General features: G+C 33.8%; 1 protein-coding gene across 6 annotated transcripts in view; it reads right to left on the bottom strand.

Moving 5' to 3' along the window:
• The window catches only part of pbl (epithelial cell transforming 2 pebble), a 30,659-nt gene that overhangs the window by 3,767 nt on the left and 1,285 nt on the right, over positions 1 to 25,607 (bottom strand). The window contains exons 1-6 of one of the 6 annotated variants that reach the window (XM_086834006.1): positions 8,880 to 8,993; positions 7,826 to 8,039; positions 2,463 to 2,598; positions 2,293 to 2,399; positions 1,971 to 2,220; positions 415 to 1,803 (exon numbers count right to left, since the gene is read on the bottom strand). In XM_086834006.1, the coding sequence (XP_086690132.1) occupies positions 415 to 1,803; positions 1,971 to 2,220; positions 2,293 to 2,399; positions 2,463 to 2,598; positions 7,826 to 8,037 (2,094 nt within the window). In that variant the 5' untranslated portion in view covers positions 8,038 to 8,039; positions 8,880 to 8,993. Of the gene's footprint in view, positions 1 to 414; positions 1,804 to 1,970; positions 2,221 to 2,292; positions 2,400 to 2,462; positions 2,599 to 3,371; positions 3,929 to 7,825; positions 8,040 to 8,879; positions 8,994 to 25,607 lie in introns of those variants that run through there. The other 5 variants (XM_086834004.1, XM_086834007.1, XM_086834008.1 and 2 more) reach the window with 5 other exon arrangements.

Genomic DNA, 25,607 nt, shown 5'->3' with positions numbered 1-25,607 from the left:
ACAAATGCTTGAAATAATAATAATAATGGATAATGGAATGAAAAATGATAAAATTAAGATTAAATGATAAATAGAAGCCTGTTTCATTAAGATTAACTGAGTATCTTATCACTATTTTACATAAATTATTTACTTAAATTGTTTTAGCAACACAAAGAGCATTGTTGGACAATCAAGTTAAACAAAACAATAATTTCTATCGACGATAATCATCTCCTAAGCCTTGTCCTGACTATGTAGAAGCTTAGTTATTGTGCTTTCAGCATATCTTTCACAAATAATCTTGTAATCAAATTATCATCTATAATAGTAAAAGAGAACCCTAAAAACTTGACTCTCCTTTGCCGTTTCAAAGTCTGCTTTTCCCCGGGGAAAACCACACATATCCTTTAGCAAAAACACTTTCAAAAGTACCATTTGGTGGGTTTCTTCTGTGGCGAGAACGGTATTGTTTCGCCCCACTGTCGACGTCTCTTCTGATGTCTTAGTTACTTGCACCGAGCTATGTACAGCGATCGACAATGTGGGAGATGACATCAATGATGATGATGATGATGATGATGGAGGAGGAGGTATGGCAGCAGCACAGTAAGCAAATGTATTGGTGGAGGTGGATATAGAGGTGTCGTGGACATCCAAACTGGCATTCGGATTGGGATTTGGTGTGGGAGTGGGTGTGGAGGGATTAGTAGTTAGGGTCAAAGCAGAAACAACGCCGGAGACGGGGCCAAAGAGTCGCTTGCCGGTCTTGGGCGTGGCCGTGGATCGGGGCTTGGGTGCCTTGGGTGTTTTGAAACCGCTGTCCAGTATTCCCGTACAATCCGGAGTGCCATCGCCACCTACTCGTTCAGTTCTGCGACTGCTGCTCCTCGTTATCCTGCCGCAAAAGCTGCGTAACTTTTCCTTAACCGGCTTCCTTATAGATTCATTCAGGGTTAGATTAATGGACGAGGCCAGGGAGCAAATGGAGTCATCAGCAGCTGCCTCGCTGCCCAAGAAGGTGGATGCATCTGCCACAGAGCTTCTTCGAGGTCTTAACGTCTTCATCAGTGGTTCAGCCACGAAGCTCACGGATCGTCGCAGGGTCCTCGATATGGAACCCGTGCGAATGAGCTTCGGTTTTTTGGTGCTTGTCGGAAGGGCAAAGGAATCGACTGACATTAGTGACACATTGTCCAAGCTATCGCGCTTGCGTTTCAGATCATTCTCCGTGACTGGCAGATCATCCTCTGTCTCCAGGTCACACTCATTGATGGCCTTCAGGATGGGGGAAATGTTTTGAGTTGTGCCCTCAAAGTCCAGAACGATGCCATCCATTTCGGGGGAACTTAGAGGAGTGGCAGCATTTAAAATAATTTTGATTTTGCTGGTTTTCGGTGTGCTGGCCTGCACATCCTCCTCATTGTCCTCTTTTTCCACTGGTGACTTCTGCTCCACCACCTCTAGCTCCTCATCATCCGATTCAGGCAACTGATCGTCGTTTGGATTTCCAATGTCTGCTGCCTCTACAAAGAGGCGCTCGTCAAAGTGTATATCATCTTCGTCTTCAATCAGTGCCTGGTGGTTCTCCTTCTGCTCCTGCTCATGATCCATATCCACTGGCAGTCCTCTGTCCGTCTCGGACAGTTCTTCCATCTTGATTTCAGCTTTTTGCTGACCTTCTCCAGCCGCCTTCGACGCACTGCTGCTTGGGGTTTGGGATTGGGTTTGGGATTCGGATGGGTTAGTTGGGGTGCTAGTTGCTTTATTAGTATCTGTGCTAGTGCTAGTGCTTGTGAATACTGCGCCCGTATTGGGCATCACCTGGAAGACACACGTATTAGGTTTTTTGTGGGTTAAGAATCAGCCGTTCGAGGCGGCCATAAAAACTAGAAGCTTGCCAAAAGACAAAAGCATGCAAACTACAAAACTCTAAACTATCCAAAAAGCTGGCATTTAGGCATTTAGAGCATTTGAAAGGGCAGACTCACGACATGTGAACACTCCGGATCCTCCAGTTCGGCGCAAACGCCTCCATTCTCCAGCAGGACATCCACCATATGCTGGTGCTCCTCAGCCGGGAAACCGAAAAAGCAAATCTTCTGTCCCTCGAAGGCCTTTAGCCTATGTGTTTTAGTGAAAACCTCCTGTGTAGCGTCGAATTCCAGGGAATTCCGATCCGACCAGGCGGCATACACCCAAGCAGGACGAACCACGGTTAACCGAAAGGTTTTGGCGTACCTGCAGAGGTAAGAGGTTGGATTATTAATATCACTTTAATAACTAAAGAAGTATTTAATGATAGAAACTCACTGATACTTTTCGCCGCCACTGTGATTGCAAATCAAATGCGTGGTCTTCGTGTTCAAATCCTTCTTGATGCAGCCGCCCATCGAGTGTATGAGGTTAACCAGCTTGGTCTAGGGAACATAGAAGAGAGTATTTAGTATCTGCTATGAGGAGCAATCGTTGCATCCACTCACCAGCTCATCCTTTTTGCGTATGCCGGTGAAGCAAGTGACCACTCCGCGCATCGCATAGTTGTAAATCGGACGCGAGTTCTGGCCCAGAGTCTGTTTCATCTCCGCCGCGTACTTCAAAGCCGGCGGTCCCAGAATGCTGCAAGTGAGGAGACGGGAGAGGCAATTAAATATTTATGTGGCACACTTTTGAGTTATGCAAGGCAATCTGGTCTGGTCTGGTCTTTTATGCCCCAATTGACCTTGGCAGTTGTTGCACTGGCCATAATGCAATTCGAATTTCTGCTGAGGAATCGTCGGTGTCTTTAACCGACAGCATTCCAAAAGCAACTGACGCGAATTCATCTCAATTGCCAAGCCAGTGCAGCGATACTGTTCCGCTTTATTGAACTTTGAACCGTCTGACTAAGGGCTCTTTTGTTTACACACAACACCGGACATCGACAGCTGTTGGACGACAGGCAGGCCGCCAGCCCATCCTCAACCCAAGCCCGGGGGAAAAGCCGGAAGCTCCTGTAAACAAATCAATCGAGCGGAAGCTGACTGCAGCCTGACACATCGAGCACATTGTTTTTGCCACATTTCGTATCCACTTTTGTGGGCGTCGCGTAGAGGCATGTATTTATGGTACATTTATTTATTTATGCCCCTCATCAGGCGTAATTATGAACGGAATTAAAAAACACAAATTGCGGTGCCGCAGCCCTCGAAAAATGATCTTGAATGAGTGATTTTTTGGGTGAAGTATCTCTTTTTTGGGATGTCTTAAATCCTAACAGGAAAATCTCTGAGATAAAGGGATTTTAAGTAGAACTCTACTTGGAATAACTTCTTGATTTCATTATATTGAACCACTGAATTGCATTATGAGCACAAGTAGTTAAGAATTTTATTTATATATTTCACATTTACCATAGTTTTAATAGCTGATCCAGTCTTTTGTCTTTTAGAAGCTTAATGTTGAAGGTTTCTGTGCTTTTGATATCCATATTTGTCTTCTGTCGTTCTGCAAGCACTATCTTCTCTAATGGATTTCTCCCCTAGTCATATTTTCACTTGATCTTTCACTTTCAAATACTTTTCTCAGGTTGACTTCCTGTTGTTTATCTCACTTTCACTCCTCCTCGTCGTATCACTTTACATCTGCATTTACATTTGCAGTCAGTCAGAAATACACATTTAGTCTACTCCTGGCTGTTGGGTTGGTGTTAGGAATTTCCTTACCAACAAAGGAACATTTCCATATGCTCAAATATTTGTCGCGGGCACACAAAACGATTTCATCCGATTCAGAGACACAAGAATATGGAATATGGAATATGGAATATATAGCCAGCTAGAGCGACAAGAGTTTATGATTCTATCCGGGCAACTAAACAAACACAACTGCCAGAGCTCGTTGCTTGGGAAAATTATTGAATAAGCGATGGGGCGGCAGTGAGCGGCGAATGGAAAATGGAAATAGAAAATGCCTGACATGCCAGGCGGTCGAGTCCACCACCACCACCACCCCCCTTGGCTTTCTTCTAGCTGCCCCGCTGCTTTCTGGCTGTTCTCTCCTCATCACTTAATTGTGGCACATAAGTGGCAAAATGCTACCCAGGCGTGATATATTCCTCTATAAGCAGTGCAAACATCTCTCTTTTCTTCTCAACCCGGAGAATGTGAGATATACAGAGAGAAAACGAGAGGAATTATGGTAATCTCATCGTAAAAACAAGATAAGGAAACTAACTTCGGGGTTCCTAGTTGCAGTTTGCAATTGAATTTTGGGATCAAATCAGAAATCGATCATATCTACGCTTCAAATATTCGCAATCTTTGAATATATATATACATATATGGTGGAGATGCAAATAAATTTAAATAAAATAATGACTATAGTGTTTAAGTATTCAATATTCAAATTCTGTTAGCTAGAAACTTACTTCAATAAACCTATTACTTCAAGATTTGGAATATAAATTATCATCTGAAGTAAGTTTAAAGTACTTGCTCTACGCATAAGAATTTCATCTCAATAATAGTACATTTTTTCCTGTGTATGGAGAGGAAATGAGTCTGAGAGCGAGGTGACAGTAAACAAAGAAAGCCAAAACCGAGACAGGTGAAATGCAAAGAGTGAGTGAGACTAACAAATATTTGAACAGCATCAGCAGCAGTAGCAGCAGAGAAAAGAAATGAAATTCCCAAGAACAATTAAATATTTCGCATGGCTTCCCAAGGAAAACCCAGGAAAATGATGATGATGCTGGTTAGTCAAAGCCCAAGAATGCGCAGCGCGTGCTTCTCAACAAAATGGAATAATAATGATCATAACGATCGGATCAGATTGGGGGGGCGGAAAAATGGGGGTGGTTTCGGCCTCCACAATGGATGGATGATCCCTGCCATCTCTGCCACGTCTTTTGTAAAGTGCGGCGATCTTTGACTGACTCGACGGGGCACTCGAACTTTGCGAGGGTCAGAACTATAGAACAGTCAATGACATGTCGTTCGCGGACTCTTTCTGACTCAATTAATTCACCATCATATCAAAACTTATAAATTATATAGTCGCTCGCCCAGATATACCATAAATATTTAAATATATATGCAAAAAACAGAGCAAGCGCTCATCATATAAATGCCTCAATAAAAACGTATAAATTCTGAGTTTTTCAGAGATTCTCGTTCTGCTCTTCTTTTTTGCGATTTGTTATATTTGTGTGTGCCTTTTTTTTATGGGAAAGAATTTCCGTTTTTCCCCAAAACGCTTCTTTCAACACTTTCGACTTTATTTGACATCGCTCGATCTTAAATATACACAAATTCTTGTAGAATCTTGGCGCCAAGAGATTGCTGCAATGCCACCCCCTCCTCATATTTGATTCAGTGAAAAGAGAAAACTTGGCCAACAGCATCAGAGTTTCCTTTTCTTAATTATTTTGTTTGCTTCCCCTGAGAAGTCCCCTTAAAAATCACACAGAATACAAAACAGCGATTCATTCTTCGATTTCTGTAGAACTACGCAAGGTTTTCCTCTGAATAAATTCTATTCGAAATTGTAATCACAGAGTTTTATTTGTTTTTATTTTTATTTTAAGTACACTTTTCATTCTCAGCTGGCTACGTCCCCAAAATAGGCAACGAATCGCTCGAGACTTCCCCCATTTAGCGGATGGATCATTCCAATGATTCAGATTAAATATGCATATATTTGTATGTATATATTGGCCATGCTGGGAACAACAATTAACAAGATCTTTGTGGCATCATTTTCGGCGAGGTTAAGTGGCCGTTAAAGTGCTTTCGGTCATTCTTTCAACTTATCGCACTTTTCTGGGAATATCTCATTAAAATTTCTTCGATTTCCCATTGGGGCTTGTGTATACTTTTAAATCCGAATTCTTTCCCGGTAGTAAAAGGCAATACTTTTGCACTAGTAAAACTCATTTAAATATTTGGGAAAATTCTGGGAGATTCAGAAATGTCAATAAGGTATTTATTGGATTTTGACAAAGAGTTACCCTGGAAATGATCACAAATTCCTACGTTTTCTTTATTTAAATAAAGTAAATCAGAAATTAAATATTAATTTGATGTTTATTTCTTCTTCAAAAACAAATCCTTCAAACCAAAGACATCCATCCTCTTTCGTATTTAGTTAAAGTACTTTTTATGGCTAAATGGAAATACACCTGTGATAAACAGTCATGATTTATTTATATCGAATGACAAAAACAAACTGGGAAAGTGCATAATATATTTATTTAAAAAATAAACAACTCACGCGCAGTAAACTTTCCGCGTAGTTTTCTATTTACTGCTAAACAGAATTCTCTATTTAATTCCAGTTTATGATTTTCTATAAGCAAATGTCAATTAAATTTATAGATGGCAAAATACCATAAAAAATGTGAAACATGAAATATAATTAGCCCGGAGAAAAACAACTTCTACGCACCTCTCTTGGTTTGTTCCGCCCGTCGGCTTTTGTTTTATTTTCCGCTCATTTAGCAGGCGAAAGAGTAGAAAAACAAATACAAATTGCAATAACAAAAAACGAACCGAAACATGAATGAAAATCTATGAAATAAATAATAATTCTTAATAGCAAAGCGAACGCTCTTCTTTTTGGCTCTATTTCCCCTCTTTTTTTTACCTTACAAGCGAGAAGCGTGTTGGGAAAACATGAAAAGGAAAACACAACCGCCCACCGACCGCCTCTTCCTGCCAAAAAGAAAAACCCCTCCAAAACATAACAACTTAAACGCATTTGGTGACCTCCAAAACAGAAATGCTCGTAAATAAACGCCTAACCAAGGTATCGCAAAAAATTATTGTTAATCACTAATGAGACAGGGGGCAGATGTCTCAAAAGGGGGGCCTGCTATAAATTCGGGAGTTCTTTCCAAAGCGTGCATGTTATTTGAGGCTATTACTACGCAGCAGGCAAATTAATCAAGCGTGCAAAAAATAATATAGGAACTGAACCAAATAGAACCGGACCGAGCACATACATGTGTGTATATAGAGCAGAAGAGCAAACATTTGCGCAAGTTTCAAATTTGACAACAATTTGTAGCACGAGAAAAATGATTGCGAGCTATTTGCGGAAAGTCGAACTGGATATACCCTCAGAACGAGGGCTTAAAGGTCTTAAATATGCATAAATTATATATGAACATGAATACTAATTATATAAACATTCCAGAAATTTAGATCTGTTTGAAAACGTTCGCAGAAAAGAGGGAACATATGAATGTAATTTATTTGTCATTGAGTTGAAATGAACTTTAAATGATTTTAGTGTGGTTTTACTTTACCATACCACATAAAATAATTTAAAAAATATATAGAGTTATGATTATAAAACCAGGTTTATTCACTAGTTTCCCTTATACCTTTGCAAACACAGAATAATGCAGATATGTTTATGTTATATATTTCCCTATTTTCAGAACTCATTTTAAATACCATACAATGTCTAAGGTAAAGAGTATAAACATCGGAAGGAAGACAATGAAGGGGCGCTGATTTTCGGCGCATGGCTGACGCTGTCAATCTTGGTATCGGTGGGTAACCAGTGGATCCAGTGGAGGAAATTGAAGAGGAGACAGTATCCCCCATGCGTGTGTCTCGATTTCAGACTCAATTTGCTACTGCTGATGTTGCTGCTGCTGCCCAGCATGATGGAGGCGACGATGATAATGGCTCTCGACTTTGTCGCAGAGGAAAAGTGGGTTCAAAAAAAAAAAAAAGAAGGGGCAGGCGGACGGCTAGCCACATGCGACCGATTTGTGTCCACCACCGTCAGCTTTGTCTAAATTAAGCAGCATTCTTGTTCTGCCAAGCTATTAATACTGTCAGTGACTAGTACTCACCATTCCTTCTGTTTGTGTATCGCCTCGAAGCTGGCACCCTCAAAGTCATCGAGCACGTAAAAGGTACGCCACTCCGACTCTCCGATAATGTCCAGGCCCGTCTCCGAGGTAACGATGGGCAGTCCAAAGGATTCGGCTGCCTGCAGCGTGTCCGCGTCCTGGCCAACATTGCCCACCAGGCAGATGCGACTGGGCAGCGTTGTAATGGACATCTCTGGTCGAGGAGAAATGAAATAATAAATTAGAAAAATTCGTTGTATGTGCTTTAATTATAATTGTAAAAAGGAAGCTAACTTTATGAAGCGGAAGTGGGTATAGCCTTGCATGTAGCCATTGGATAATGGGTTTGGATCTGCAATCGATCATAACTAAGCTACAAATGTTTTAATCTAAATTTGGAAAGCTTTTCTGTATTGACTTTTATTAGGATATTTATTTCATGATATTTGATTTTTAGTTGACTAACAAATCTGCATACTCAGTCTAAAAATTAAAAAATTATAAGGTATGACGTTCGAAAAACTTTGATTTAAAAAAAATGGTCTGTTTTTATACCTTTTTCTCAGATATAATTTAAGTCAGAAACTAAAACTAGCACAGAAAACCATTCCGAATCAAAATTAATGCAAATTCGGCCTAATTATGAGGTCCGAAAAACTTTTATTTTTCTCAAAAATGTTCTGTTTTTAACCTTTTTGAAGAATATAATATAAGTCAGAAGCTTGAAACGTAATGAAGGAGTCATTTCCGACCCTATAAACCATATATATTCTTGATCAGCATCAAAAGCTGAGTCGATATAGCCACGTCCGGTCGAAAAATAAATTTTCTGAATTTTTCCGAAAATTGAAAATTTTATAAGGGGTTACATCATTAAAATTGCCAAAATTTGACAAATAATTGAATTTTTTAAATTTGAAAACTGAGTATGCAGATTTGTTAATCTGTTAAAAGTTAGCATAGAACAGCTTTCCGAATTAAAATTAATGAATATTTGGCTTAGTTATGAGTTTTTAAAACTATGATATTCGGAAAAAATTGTCCGTTTTTATACCTTTTTGCGGGTTTTCATAATTTTAGTAAAAAACTGGCAATAGCATCAAGAAACGCAGTATGCAAATTTGTTAGTGCAATTAAAACTAGCACAGAAAACCTTTCCGAATTAAAATTAATTCAATTTCGGCCTAATTATGATGTCCGAAAAACTTTGATTTTTCTCAAAAATGTTCTGTTTTTATACCTTTTCGAAGAATATAATATAAGTCAGAAGCTTGAAACGTAATGAAGGAGTCATTTCCGACCCTATAAACCATATATATTCTTGATCAGCATCAAAAGCTGAGTCGATATAGCCATGTCCGGTCGAAAAATTAATTTTCTGAATTTTTCCGAAAATTGAAAATTTTATAAGGGGTTACATCATTAAAATTGCCAAAATTTGACAAATAATTGAATTTTTTAAATTTGAAAACTGAGTATGCAGATTTGTTAATCTGTTAAAAGTTAGCATAGAACAGCTTTCCGAATTAAAATTAATGAATATTTGGCTTAGTTATGAGTTTTTAAAACTATGATATTCGGAAAAAATTGTCCGTTTTTATACCTTTTTGCGGGTTTTCATAATTTTAGTAAAAAACTGGCAATAGCATCAAGAAACGCAGTATGCAAATTTGTTAGTGCAATTAAAACTAGCACAGAAAACCTTTCCGAATTAAAATTAATTCAATTTCGGCCTAATTATGATGTCCGAAAAACTTTGATTTTTCTCAAAAATGTTCTGTTTTTATACCTTTTCGAAGAATATAATATAAGTCAGAAGCTTGAAACGTAATGAAGGAGTCATTTCCGACCCTATAAACCATATATATTCTTGATCAGCATCAAAAGCTGAGTCGATATAGTCATGTCCTGTCGAAAAATAAATTTTCTGAATTTTTCCGAAAATTGAAATTTTATAAGGGGTTACATCATTAAAATTGCCAAAATTTGACAAATAATTGAATTTTTTAAATTTGGAACACTGAGTATGCAGATTTGTTAATCTGTTAAAAGTTAGCATAGAACAGCTTTCCGAATTAAAATTAATGAATATTTGGCTTAGTTATGAGTTTTTAAAACTATGATATTCGGAAAAAAATTGTCCGTTTTTATACCTTTTTGCGGGTTTTCATAATTTTAGTAAAAAACTGGCAATAGCATCAAGAAACGCAGTATGCAAATTTGTTAGTGCAATTAGAACTAGCACAGAAAACCTTTCCGAACTAAAATTAATTCAATTTCGGCCTAATTATGAGGTCCGAATAACATTGATTTTTCTCAAAAATGTTCTGTTTTTATACCTTTTTGAAGAATATAATATAAGTCAGAAGCTTGAAACGTAATGAAGGAGTCATTTCCGACCCTATAAACCATATATATTCTTGATCAGCATCAAAAGCTGAGTCGATATAGCCATGTCCGGTCGAAAAATTAATTTTCTGAATTTTTCCGAAAATTGAAAATTTTATAAGGGGTTACATCATTAAAATTGCCAAAATTTGACAAATAATTGAATTTTTTAAATTTGAAAACTGAGTATGCAGATTTGTTAATCTGTTAAAAGTTAGCATAGAACAGCTTTCCGAATTAAAATTAATGAATATTTGGCTTAGTTATGAGTTTTTAAAACTATGATATTCGGAAAAAATTGTCCGTTTTTATACCTTTTTGCGGGTTTTCATAATTTTAGTAAAAAACTGGCAATAGCATCAAGAAACGCAGTATGCAAATTTGTTAGTGCAATTAAAACTAGCACAGAAAACCTTTCCGAATTAAAATTAATTCAATTTCGGCCTAATTATGATGTCCGAAAAACTTTGATTTTTCTCAAAAATGTTCTGTTTTTATACCTTTTCGAAGAATATAATATAAGTCAGAAGCTTGAAACGTAATGAAGGAGTCATTTCCGACCCTATAAACCATATATATTCTTGATCAGCATCAAAAGCTGAGTCGATATAGTCATGTCCTGTCGAAAAATAAATTTTCTGAATTTTTCCGAAAATTGAAATTTTATAAGGGGTTACATCATTAAAATTGCCAAAATTTGACAAATAATTGAATTTTTTAAATTTGGAACACTGAGTATGCAGATTTGTTAATCTGTTAAAAGTTAGCATAGAACAGCTTTCCGAATTAAAATTAATGAATATTTGGCTTAGTTATGAGTTTTTAAAACTATGATATTCGGAAAAAAATTGTCCGTTTTTATACCTTTTTGCGGGTTTTCATAATTTTAGTAAAAAACTGGCAATAGCATCAAGAAACGCAGTATGCAAATTTGTTAGTGCAATTAGAACTAGCACAGAAAACCTTTCCGAACTAAAATTAATTCAATTTCGGCCTAATTATGAGGTCCGAATAACATTGATTTTTCTCAAAAATGTTCTGTTTTTATACCTTTTTGAAGAATATAATATAAGTCAGAAGCTTGAAACGTAATGAAGGAGTCATTTCCGACCCTATAAACCATATATATTCTTGATCAGCATCAAAAGCTGAGTCGATATAGCCATGTCCGGTCGAAAAATAAATTTTCTGAATTTTTCCGAAAATTGAAAATTTTATAAGGGGTTACATCATTAAAATTGCCAAAATTTGACAAATAATTGAATTTTTTAAATTTGAAAACTGAGTATGCAGATTTGTTAATCTGTTAAAAGTTAGCATAGAACAGCTTTCCGAATTAAAATTAATGAATATTTGACTTAGTTATGAGTTTTTAAAACTATAATATTCGGAAAAAATTGTCCGTTTTTATACCTTTTTGCGGGTTTTCATAATTTTAGTAAAAAACTGGCAATAGCATCAAGAAACGCAGAATGCAAATTTGTTAGTGCAATTAAAACTAGCACAGAAAACCTTTCCGAATTAAAATTAATTCAATTTCGGCCTAATTATGAGGTCCGAAAAACTTTGATTTTTCTCAAAAATGTTCTGTTTTTATACCTTTTCGAAGAATATAATATAAGTCAGAAGCTTGAAACGTAATGAAGGAGTCATTTCCGACCCTATAAACCATATATATTCTTGATCAGCATCAAAAGCTGAATCGATATAGCCATGTCCGGTCGAAAAATAAATTTTCTGAATTTTTCCGAAAATTGAAAATTTTATAAGGGGTTACTAAAATTATGAAAACCCGCAAAAAGGTATAAAAACAGACAATTTTTTCCGAATATCATAGTTTTAAAAACTCATAACTAAGCCAAATATTCATTAATTTTAATTCGGAAAGCTGTTCTATGCTAACTTTTAACAGATTAACAAATCTGCATACTCAGTTTTCAAATTTAAAAAATTCAATTATTTGTCAAATTTTGGCAATTTTAATGATGTAACCCCTTATAAAATTTTCAATTTTCGGAAAAATTCAGAAAATTTATTTTTCGACCGGACATGGCTATATCGATTCAGCTTTTGATGCTGATCAAGAATATATATGGTTTATAGGGTCGGAAATGACTCCTTCATTACGTTTCAAGCTTCTGACTTATATTATATTCTTCAAAAAGGTATAAAAACAGAACATTTTTGAGAAAAATCAAAGTTTTTCGGACCTCATAATTAGGCCGAAATTTAATTAATTTTAATTCGGAAAGGTTTTCTGTGCTAGTTTTAATTGCACTAACAAATTTGCATTCTGCGTTTCTTGATGCTATTGCCAGTTTTTTACTAAAATTATGAAAACCCGCAAAAAGGTATAAAAACGGACAATTTTTTCCGAATATTATAGTTTTAAAAACTCATAACTAAGCCAAATATTCATTAATTTTAATTCGGAAAGCTGTTCTATGCTAACTTTTAACAGATTAACAAATCTGCATACTCAGTTTTCAAATTTAAAAAATTCAATTATTTGTCAAATTTTGGCAATTTTAATGATGTAACCCCTTATAAAATTTTCAATTTTCGGAAAAATTCAGAAAATTTATTTTTCGACCGGACATGGCTATATCGACTCAGCTTTTGATGCTGATCAAGAATATATATGGTTTATAGGGTCGGAAATGACTCCTTCATTACGTTTCAAGCTTCTGACTTATATTATATTCTTCAAAAAGGTATAAAAACAGAACATTTTTGAGAAAAATCAAAGTTTTTCGGACCTCATAATTAGGCCGAATTTTAATTAATTTTAATTCGGAAAGGTTTTCTGTGCTAGTTTTAATTGCACTAACAAATTTGCATACTGCGTTTCTTGATGCTATTGCCAGTTTTTTACTAAAATTATGAAAACCCGCAAAAAAGGTATAAAAACGGAAAATTTTTTCCGAATATCATAGATTTAAAAACTCATAACTAAGCCAAATATTCATTAATTTTAATTCGGAAAGCTGTTCTATGCTAACTTTTAACAGATTAACAAATCTGCATACTCAGTTTTCAAATTTAAAAAATTCAATTATTTGTCAAATTTTGGCAATTTTAATGATGTAACCCCTTATAAAATTTTCAATTTTCGGAAAAATTCAGAAAATTTATTTTTCGACCGGACGTGGCTATATCGACTCAGCTTTTGATGCTGATCAAGAATATATATGGTTTATAGGGTCGGAAATGACTCCTTCATTACGTTTCAAGCTTCTGACTTATATTATATTCTTCGAAAAGGTATAAAAACAGAACATTTTTGAGAAAAATCAAAGTTTTTCGGACCTCATAATTAGGCCGAAATTGAATTAATTTTAATTCGGAAAGGTTTTCTGTGCTAGTTTTAATTGCACTAACAAATTTGCATACTGCGTTTCTTGATGCTATTGCCAGTTTTTTACTAAAATTATGAAAACCCGCAAAAAGGTATAAAAACGGACAATTTTTTCCGAATATTATAGTTTTAAAAACTCATAACTAAGCCAAATATTCATTAATTTTAATTCGGAAAGCTGTTCTATGCTAACTTTTAACAGATTAACAAATCTGCATACTCAGTTTTCAAATTTAAAAAATTCAATTATTTGTCAAATTTTGGCAATTTTAATGATGTAACCCCTTATAAAATTTTCAATTTTCGGAAAAATTCAGAAAATTTATTTTTCGACCGGACATGGCTATATCGATTCAGCTTTTGATGCTGATCAAGAATATATATGGTTTATAGGGTCGGAAATGACTCCTTCATTACGTTTCAAGCTTCTGACTTATATTATATTCTTCAAAAAGGTATAAAAACAGAACATTTTTTAGAAAAATCAAAGTTTTTCGGACCTCATAATTAGGCCGAAATTGAGATAATTTTAATTCGGAAAGGTTTTCTGTGCTAGTTTTAATTGCACTAACAAATTTGCATTCTGCGTTTCTTGATGCTATTGCCAGTTTTTTACTAAAATTATGAAAACCCGCAAAAAGGTATAAAAACGGACAATTTTTTCCGAATATTATAGTTTTAAAAACTCATAACTAAGCCAAATATTCATTAATTTTAATTCGGAAAGCTGTTCTATGCTAACTTTTAACAGATTAACAAATCTGCATACTCAGTTTTCAAATTTTAAAAATTCAATTATTTGTCAAATTTTGGCAATTTTAATGATGTAACCCCTTATAAAATTTCAATTTTCGGAAAAATTCAGAAAATTTATTTTTCGACCGGACGTGGCTATATCGACTCAGCTTTTGATGCTGATCAAGAATATATATGGTTTATAGGGTCGGAAATGACTCCTTCATTACGTTTCAAGCTTCTGACTTATATTATATTCTTCGAAAAGGTATAAAAACAGAACATTTTTGAGAAAAATCAAAGTTTTTCGGACCTCATAATTAGGCCGAAATTTAATTCATTTTAATTCGGAAAGGTTTTCTGTGCTAGTTTTAATTGCACTAACAAATTTGCATACTGCGTTTCTTGATGCTATTGCCAGTTTTTTACTAAAATTATGAAAACCCGCAAAAAGGTATAAAAACGGACAATTTTTTCCGAATATTATAGTTTTAAAAACTCATAACTAAGCCAAATATTCATTAATTTTAATTCGGAAAGCTGTTCTATGCTAACTTTTAACAGATTAACAAATCTGCATACTCAGTTTTCAAATTTAAAAAATTCAATTATTTGTCAAATTTTGGCAATTTTAATGATGTAACCCCTTATAAAATTTTCAATTTTCGGAAAAATTCAGAAAATTTATTTTTCGACCGGACGTGGCTATATCGACTCAGCTTTTGATGCTGATCAAGAATATATATGGTTTATAGGGTCGGAAATGACTCCTTCATTACGTTTCAAGCTTCTGACTTATATTATATTCTTCGAAAAGGTATAAAAACAGAACATTTTTGAGAAAAATCAAAGTTTTTCGGACCTCATAATTAGGCCGAAATTGAATTAATTTTAATTCGGAAAGGGTTTCTGTGTTAGTTTTAATTGCACTAACAAATTTACATACTGCGTTTCTTGATGCTATTGCCAGTTTTTTACTAAAATTATGAAAACCCGCAAAAAAGGTATAAAAACAGACAATTTTTTCCGAATATCATAGATTTAAAAACTCATAACTAAGCCAAATATTCATTAATTTTAATTCGGAAAGCTGTTCTATGCTAACTTTTAACAGATTAACAAATCTGCATACTCAGTTTTCAAATTTAAAAAATTCAATTATTTGTCAAATTTTGGCAATTTTAATGATGTAACCCCTTATGAAATTTTCAATTTTCGGAAAAATTCAGAAAATTTATTTTTCGACCGGACATGGCTATATCGACTCAGCTTTTGATGCTGATCAAGAATATATATGGTTTATAGGGTCGCAAATGACTCCTTCATTACGTTTCAAGCTTCTGACTTATATTATATTCTTCAAAAAGGTATAAAAACAGAACATTTTTGAGAAAAATCAAAGTTTTTCGGACCTCATAATTAGGCCGAAATTGAATTAATTTTAATTCGGAAAGGTTTTCTGTGCTAGTTTTAATTGCACTAACAAATTTGCATTCTGCGTTTCTTGATGCTATTGCCAGTTTTTTACTAAAATTATGAAAACCCGCAAAAAGGTATAAAAACGGACAATTTTTTCCGAATATTATAGTTTTAAAAACTCATAACTAAGCTAAATATTCATTAATTTTAATTCGGAAAGCTGTTCTATGCTAACTTTTAACAGATTAACAAATCTGCATACTCAGTTTTCAAATTTAAAAAATTCAATTATTTGTCAAATTTTGGCAATTTTAATGATGTAACCCCTTATAAAATTTTCAATTTTCGGAAAAATTCAGAAAATTTATTTTTCGACCGGACGTGGCTATATCGACTCAGCTTTTGATGCTGATCAAGAATATATATGGTTTATAGGGTCGGAAATGACTCCTTCATTACGTTTCAAGCTTCTGACTTATATTATATTCTTCGAAAAGGTATAAAAACAGAACATTTTTGAGAAAAATCAAAGTTTTTCGGACCTCATAATTAGGCCGAAATTGAATTAATTTTAATTCGGAAAGGTTTTCTGTGCTAGTTTTAATTGCACTAACAAATTTGCATACTGCGTTTCTTGATGCTATTGCCAGTTTTTTACTAAAATTATGAAAACCCGCAAAAAGGTATAAAAACGGACAATTTTTTCCGAATATTATAGTTTTAAAAACTCATAACTAAGCCAAATATTCATTAATTTTAATTCGGAAAGCTGTTCTATGCTAACTTTTAACAGATTAACAAATCTGCATACTCAGTTTTCAAATTTAAAAAATTCAATTATTTGTCAAATTTTGGCAATTTTAATGATGTAACCCCTTATAAAATTTTCAATTTTCGGAAAAATTCAGAAAATTTATTTTTCGACCGGACATGGCTATATCGATTCAGCTTTTGATGCTGATCAAGAATATATATGGTTTATAGGGTCGGAAATGACTCCTTCATTACGTTTCAAGCTTCTGACTTATATTATATTCTTCAAAAAGGTATAAAAACAGAACATTTTTGAGAAAAATCAAAGTTTTTCGGACCTCATAATTAGGCCGAATTTTAATTAATTTTAATTCGGAAAGGTTTTCTGTGCTAGTTTTAATTGCACTAACAAATTTACATACTGCGTTTTTTGATGCTATTGCCAGTTTTTTACTAAAATTATGAAAACCCGCAAAAAAGGTATAAAAACGGAAAATTTTTTCCGAATATCATAGATTTAAAAACTCATAACTAAGCCAAATATTCATTAATTTTAATTCGGAAAGCTGTTCTATGCTAACTTTTAACAGATTAACAAATCTGCATACTCAGTTTTCAAATTTAAAAAATTCAATTATTTGTCAAATTTTGGCAATTTTAATGATGTAACCCCTTATAAAATTTTCAATTTTCGGAAAAATTCAGAAAATTTATTTTTCGACCGGACATGGCTATATCGATTCAGCTTTTGATGCTGATCAAGAATATATATGGTTTATAGGGTCGGAAATGACTCCTTCATTACGTTTCAAGCTTCTGACTTATATTATATTCTTCAAAAAGGTATAAAAACAGAACATTTTTTAGAAAAATCAAAGTTTTTCGGACCTCATAATTAGGCCGAAATTGAGATAATTTTAATTCGGAAAGGTTTTCTGTGCTAGTTTTAATTGCACTAACAAATTTGCATTCTGCGTTTCTTGATGCTATTGCCAGTTTTTTACTAAAATTATGAAAACCCGCAAAAAGGTATAAAAACGGACAATTTTTTCCGAATATTATAGTTTTAAAAACTCATAACTAAGCCAAATATTCATTAATTTTAATTCGGAAAGCTGTTCTATGCTAACTTTTAACAGATTAACAAATCTGCATACTCAGTTTTCAAATTTTAAAAATTCAATTATTTGTCAAATTTTGGCAATTTTAATGATGTAACCCCTTATAAAATTTCAATTTTCGGAAAAATTCAGAAAATTTATTTTTCGACCGGACGTGGCTATATCGACTCAGCTTTTGATGCTGATCAAGAATATATATGGTTTATAGGGTCGGAAATGACTCCTTCATTACGTTTCAAGCTTCTGACTTATATTATATTCTTCGAAAAGGTATAAAAACAGAACATTTTTGAGAAAAATCAAAGTTTTTCGGACCTCATAATTAGGCCGAAATTGAATTAATTTTAATTCGGAAAGGGTTTCTGTGTTAGTTTTAATTGCACTAACAAATTTACATACTGCGTTTCTTGATGCTATTGCCAGTTTTTTACTAAAATTATGAAAACCCGCAAAAAAGGTATAAAAACAGACAATTTTTTCCGAATATCATAGATTTAAAAACTCATAACTAAGCCAAATATTCATTAATTTTAATTCGGAAAGCTGTTCTATGCTAACTTTTAACAGATTAACAAATCTGCATACTCAGTTTTCAAATTTAAAAAATTCAATTATTTGTCAAATTTTGGCAATTTTAATGATGTAACCCCTTATGAAATTTTCAATTTTCGGAAAAATTCAGAAAATTTATTTTTCGACCGGACATGGCTATATCGACTCAGCTTTTGATGCTGATCAAGAATATATATGGTTTATAGGGTCGGAAATGACTCCTTCATTACGTTTCAAGCTTCTGACTTATATTATATTCTTCAAAAAGGTATAAAAACAGAACATTTTTGAGAAAAATCAAAGTTTTTCGGACCTCATAATTAGGCCGAAATTGAATTAATTTTAATTCGGAAAGGTTTTCTGTGCTAGTTTTAATTGCACTAACAAATTTGCATTCTGCGTTTCTTGATGCTATTGCCAGTTTTTTACTAAAATTATGAAAACCCGCAAAAAGGTATAAAAACGGACAATTTTTTCCGAATATTATAGTTTTAAAAACTCATAACTAAGCTAAATATTCATTAATTTTAATTCGGAAAGCTGTTCTATGCTAACTTTTAACAGATTAACAAATCTGCATACTCAGTTTTCAAATTTAAAAAATTCAATTATTTGTCAAATTTTGGCAATTTTAATGATGTAACCCCTTATAAAATTTTCAATTTTCGGAAAAATTCAGAAAATTTATTTTTCGACCGGACATGGCTATATCGACTCAGCTTTTGATGCTGATCAAGAATATATATGGTTTATAGGGTCGGAAATGACTCCTTCATTACGTTTCAAGCTTCTGACTTATATTATATTCTTCAAAAAGGTATAAAAACAGAACATTTTTGAGAAAAATCAAAGTTTTTCGGACCTCATAATTAGGCCGAATTTTAATTAATTTTAATTCGGAAAGGTTTTCTGTGCTAGTTTTAATTGCACTAACAAATTTACATACTGCGTTTTTTGATGCTATTGCCAGTTTTTTACTAAAATTATGAAAACCCGCAAAAAAGGTATAAAAACGGAAAATTTTTTCCGAATATCATAGATTTAAAAACTCATAACTAAGCCAAATATTCATTAATTTTAATTCGGAAAGCTGTTCTATGCTAACTTTTAACAGATTAACAAATCTGCATACTCAGTTTTCAAATTTAAAAAATTCAATTATTTGTCAAATTTTGGCAATTTTAATGATGTAACCCCTTATAAAATTTTCAATTTTCGGAAAAATTCAGAAAATTTATTTTTCGACCGGACGTGGCTATATCGACTCAGCTTTTGATGCTGATCAAGAATATATATGGTTTATAGGGTCGGAAATGACTCCTTCATTACGTTTCAAGCTTCTGACTTATATTATATTCTTCGAAAAGGTATAAAAACAGAACATTTTTGAGAAAAATCAAAGTTTTTCGGACCTCATAATTAGGCCGAAATTGAATTAATTTTAATTCGGAAAGGTTTTCTGTGCTAGTTTTAATTGCACTAACAAATTTGCATACTGCGTTTCTTGATGCTATTGCCAGTTTTTTACTAAAATTATGAAAACCCGCAAAAAGGTATAAAAACGGACAATTTTTTCCGAATATTATAGTTTTAAAAACTCATAACTAAGCTAAATATTCATTAATTTTAATTCGGAAAGCTGTTCTATGCTAACTTTTAACAGATTAACAAATCTGCATACTCAGTTTTCAAATTTAAAAAATTCAATTATTTGTCAAATTTTGGCAATTTTAATGATGTAACCCCTTATAAAATTTTCAATTTTCGGAAAAATTCAGAAAATTTATTTTTCGACCGGACGTGGCTATATCGACTCAGCTTTTGATGCTGATCAAGAATATATATGGTTTATAGGGTCGGAAATGACTCCTTCATTACGTTTCAAGCTTCTGACTTATATTATATTCTTCGAAAAGGTATAAAAACAGAACATTTTTGAGAAAAATCAAAGTTTTTCGGACCTCATAATTAGGCCGAAATTGAATTAATTTTAATTCGGAAAGGTTTTCTGTGCTAGTTTTAATTGCACTAACAAATTTGCATACTGCGTTTCTTGATGCTATTGCCAGTTTTTTACTAAAATTATGAAAACCCGCAAAAAGGTATAAAAACGGACAATTTTTTCCGAATATTATAGTTTTAAAAACTCATAACTAAGTCAAATATTCATTAATTTTAATTCGGAAAGCTGTTCTATGCTAACTTTTAACAGATTAACAAATCTGCATACTCAGTTTTCAAATTTAAAAAATTCAATTATTTGTCAAATTTTGGCAATTTTAATGATGTAACCCCTTATAAAATTTTCAATTTTCGGAAAAATTCAGAAAATTTATTTTTCGACCGGACATGGCTATATCGACTCAGCTTTTGATGCTGATCAAGAATATATATGGTTTATAGGGTCGGAAATGACTCCTTCATTACGTTTCAAGCTTCTGACTTATATTATATTCTTCGAAAAGGTATAAAAACAGAACATTTTTGAGAAAAATCAAAGTTTTTCGGACCTCATAATTAGGCCGAAATTGAATTAATTTTAATTCGGAAAGGTTTTCTGTGCTAGTTTTAATTGCACTAACAAATTTGCATTCTGCGTTTCTTGATGCTATTGCCAGTTTTTTACTAAAATTATGAAAACCCGCAAAAAGGTATAAAAACGGACAATTTTTTCCGAATATTATAGTTTTAAAAACTCATAACTAAGCCAAATATTCATTAATTTTAATTCGGAAAGCTGTTCTATGCTAACTTTTAACAGATTAACAAATCTGCATACTCAGTTTTCAAATTTAAAAAATTCAATTATTTGTCAAATTTTGGCAATTTTAATGATGTAACCCCTTATAAAATTTTCAATTTTCGGAAAAATTCAGAAAATTTATTTTTCGACCGGACATGGCTATATCGACTCAGCTTTTGATGCTGATCAAGAATATATATGGTTTATAGGGTCGGAAATGACTCCTTCATTACGTTTCAAGCTTCTGACTTATATTATATTCTTCGAAAAGGTATAAAAACAGAACATTTTTGAGAAAAATCAAAGTTTTTCGGACCTCATAATTAGGCCGAAATTGAATTAATTTTAATTCGGAAAGGTTTTCTGTGCTAGTTTTAATTGCACTAACAAATTTGCATACTGCGTTTCTTGATGCTATTGCCAGTTTTTTACTAAAATTATGAAAACCCGCAAAAAGGTATAAAAACGGACAATTTTTTCCGAATATTATAGTTTTAAAAACTCATAACTAAGTCAAATATTCATTAATTTTAATTCGGAAAGCTGTTCTATGCTAACTTTTAACAGATTAACAAATCTGCATACTCAGTTTTCAAATTTAAAAAATTCAATTATTTGTCAAATTTTGGCAATTTTAATGATGTAACCCCTTATAAAATTTTCAATTTTCGGAAAAATTCAGAAAATTTATTTTTCGACCGGACATGGCTATATCGACTCAGCTTTTGATGCTGATCAAGAATATATATGGTTTATAGGGTCGGAAATGACTCCTTCATTACGTTTCAAGCTTCTGACTTATATTATATTCTTCGAAAAGGTATAAAAACAGAACATTTTTGAGAAAAATCAAAGTTTTTCGGACCTCATAATTAGGCCGAAATTGCACTTATTTTAATTCGGAAAGCTTTTCTGTGCTAGTTTTAATGTTACTTACAAATCTGCATACTGCGTTTGTAGATGCTATTGCCAGTTTTTTACTAAAATTTTAAAAACCTGCAAAAAGGTATAAAAACTGACAATTTTTTCCGAAAAATTAAAAAAAAAAATAAGGTAAATTATTTCTCAGTTTGTGCAACCAATCCACCTTTAAACTATACTTTGTTTACAGGGAACTGGAAAAAGTATTGTGTTTGATTTATGGCTATTTTGTGGATTTGTTTGTTTATGCAATTGAGTGTGCGAGTCGGTGGAAGAGATCGAGATCGGGAGCGAGAAAGAAGCCTACGGCACCCAAGCAGAAATTGTGCAAAATAAAACAAACAAAAGCGGAGCAACAAAACACAGCGACTAACCAAAATAGAACCCCATTGTGCTTAAGATGAGACTGTGGAGATGGAGGATGTGGCATGTGGGTTGGTGGGATGGTGGCCAGGGGCTGGCATACTCAGCCAAATCCCCGGCAATGCGCTGTCGATCATAAAGCGCCCAAATTGCGAGCTGTTGACATCAATTTTAATTGTGCCGATTTCTTTTCTCCCCCAAAAAGAAAAAGCGACCTTCGGATCCCATAGTTTTTGACACACAGAAGGAAAACAAGGCAGAATGCAAAAAGGGGGAGGTGATGGAGGCGGGGGCAGTGGGCTATAGAAAATGTTTTCAAGTGCAAATCATTTACCCCCAATCGACATGGACACACAACACATGGAAGAAGGCTGCGCCACACCACAGACGGCGGGCAGCTTTGTTGCATTAATTTTATCCAGAATTGTGCAGCTGTAACCGATGCCAATTGCATCTATACATATACAATGTACATATATCTGTAGCATCTGGGCTATAATATCTGTATCTGGCGAGACATTTGCCACTTGTGCAATTGAACAAAGTCCAGGAACTGCAGGAGAAGTACTGCAGTTCGTGTCGTCGTGCACTCTGACGTATCGGAATTTTTAGATAAATATACCCTGCAAATGCATTCCCAAAACTAGCGATAAACAATGCAATTTACCTAATGTAATTCGGTGGGATTTATGGACTAGCAAAATGTTTACAAGGTACAAAAATCTCAGGAATGCCAAAATCTAATGAAAACTTGGACAGGGAAATGTGCCTCCAGGGAATGCAGAATTTATGAGGATTTTTCTTGTTGAGAATAAAGTCACGAAAAGATATTCCCATCATTTAATTGTACGAGGGACTAAAAAAAAAACGTCTGCTTTTAAAATATTTTAATGACATACTTTGTAGAAGTTTAAATGTTTTATTAACTAAATTCATTTTGTGACACCCTTGCAGAGGGTATTTTACTTTTAAGTTTGGTAAATGTTATCAAAAATTCAACATTTTATAAGGGGTTAAAATCGTTAAAACTGTCAAAATTTGACAAACTATGTAGTTTTTTCAGTTTGCAGATTGCATTATTAAAACTAGCATAGAAATGCTATCCGAATTGAAATTAATGCATTTTTGACTGAGTTATGATATTTGAAAAACTTTCATTTAAACAAAAAAAAAATATAATATAAAAATATGAATTATTATGATTGATATTCAATTTGATCCTATCATTCAATTACAAACTGCAAGGGTATAAAAAACTTGGGCTTTCTGAAGTTAATTCCCTAGTTCCTTAAAATAAAAGGAAATGTCTTTCCATGTCTATTAGATTCAAATGAAAAATTCCATTACATACCACACTACCCCCCTTGGTTAATAAAAAAAGAAGCAGATATTTATTAAAAGTGCTTTTCTATTCTGCGAAATGTCTTGATAGCAATTGTATAAACATTTCCCCAATGCGACATTTAAGTATTATTTTTTCCATGGAAGGAAATCGATCTACATATTTAGTAGATCAATTCTTGGCAATTTTCCTGTTCCTGCACCTTTTCCTGTTTTTGGTTTTCTGGATGATTCAGACAGTGTATTTCGTTCCCTGCTTAAGTTTCCCTTCGTCTGGGATAATATTTGGAAGTTATTCTTTTTGCGAATATTCAACCCTTAAAGTGAGTACCTGGAGGGTTAGTCTGGGTCCCTCTAAATACCTGTTAAATCCTCGTACACCTGACAGAGGGCAGCCTGACGGAGCTTCGCCTGCTTGACTTCCTCGGCGGCGGCATATGTGAAATATGAAGCGGATTGCCTCTGAACCGTGACCACTTGGTTGCTCTTCTTCCCAAAGTGACTTCCAAAGTTGAACTGTACGACCGGTAAGTGCAACATTTCGCCCTGTAGATCCTCGAGGATCGGGCTCTGGAATATAACTAAATTCGAGACGGGCTCGGGGAACGCTTGAAATGCATTTTGCATAGCCACAGGTGGTTCGAAGAGAAGGTAAGGTAAGGTATGGAATTGCAGCAAATAGATGGAGAGATGGAAATGACCAATGGCCAAGTGTGGGAAAAGTGCAGAGACTCACAGGTGGCGGCAACCATTTTTCGCATTTCGGGAATTTCCTTCCTTTCTGCCTGGGCGAAATTCGCTGTTGTTTCTATTCTGCTTTTCACCATTTTCCTCGCTGGCTGGCTGGCGGCCTGCCAGAAACATGATGAAAAACTAATTGAGAGGCATCTAAGGAACGTAAAAAGCCATCGGAGCAAAGAGGGCGGTTTGGGATTTGCGGGCGGTGAGTCGAACTACACAGGGAAAACCATATCCATGGGGATTTTTATCAATAAAGTCATACATAAAGTCATATACAGAATTTAGTTTAGAAATTCAAACAATTTGTATATATTGATGACATAACTCTAAATCCCTTGTTTATAATAAAAACAAAAAACATAAAAAACAACTCAGCTATGGTTATATAATTTTTTAAGATGAATATATTGTAATTTTTGGAATGACCAATGGAATTTTACTACACTACGGATGCAAAATCATTTCTTTCGGTGTAAAAGAATTTGTCAAACGGCACAGACTCATCAAAGAAAAATCTTGTAATAAAATTACGCATCCCGCGGAAGCCTTGACGTAGGAGAGGATCGGATCCGAAGGTCTGCGGGGCATGTAAAATGGCCATTAGCATTGAGGGACGACGGAAAACACGGACTGCAGACTATATTGTAGTTTTAGGCATGTGCGGCCTGTCAACATGTGTAAAGGGAATGGGTGGTAGGAGACCCGCGGGGTAGGTACATTACACGGCAAAAAGGGAAACGGCAACGGTAAAGATTGAGGATCAAGGAGTCTGAGAAATATCTTTCTCTCTTTCGAAAAAGAAGAGGGAAGACAAGGATATGATCTCCCTACCTGAGGTAAGTAAGAAAATTAACGAAAATACGATGGAAATGTTAAAAAAAAATAGCACCATTTTAAAGCTAATAAACATCAAAGGTTAAAATAATTTTATTAAATGTTTTCCTGATTATAAACTCATACCGAATTTATAAACTCAATACGCAACAAAATATATTTAATGAACGTTTTATTTGTTTATGCCGCCGTCGGAAAAATTCTTCAAAGACACACATATTTACACGTATTTATCAAAGGCATTAACCTTTAATATTAGATGGGGTAATGTTTGGAATTGCTACTTTCGGGTTGGGCCTTATAATACAATACTATTATTTGAATTTTGGGAAACAGATTTTGTATACTGAATATAATTTTTTTTGTTTATAAGAAAACACATTTAATATACAAATTTTAACAGTATTTAACTGACTACGTTGATAAATTGAAGTTTTACAATAAGTAATACCGCAATAATATAACAGAATACTGTTTCAGATGTATTCTTTAGTTTAAAATAAAAATCTGATT

This window comes from Drosophila serrata, unplaced genomic scaffold (genome assembly GCF_035046125.1).
Source record: "Drosophila serrata isolate PLE 108 unplaced genomic scaffold, ASM3504612v1 contig_272, whole genome shotgun sequence".
Lineage (NCBI taxonomy): Eukaryota > Metazoa > Arthropoda > Insecta > Diptera > Drosophilidae > Drosophila > Drosophila serrata.
This window is presented reverse-complemented; position numbering and strand designations above follow the sequence as displayed.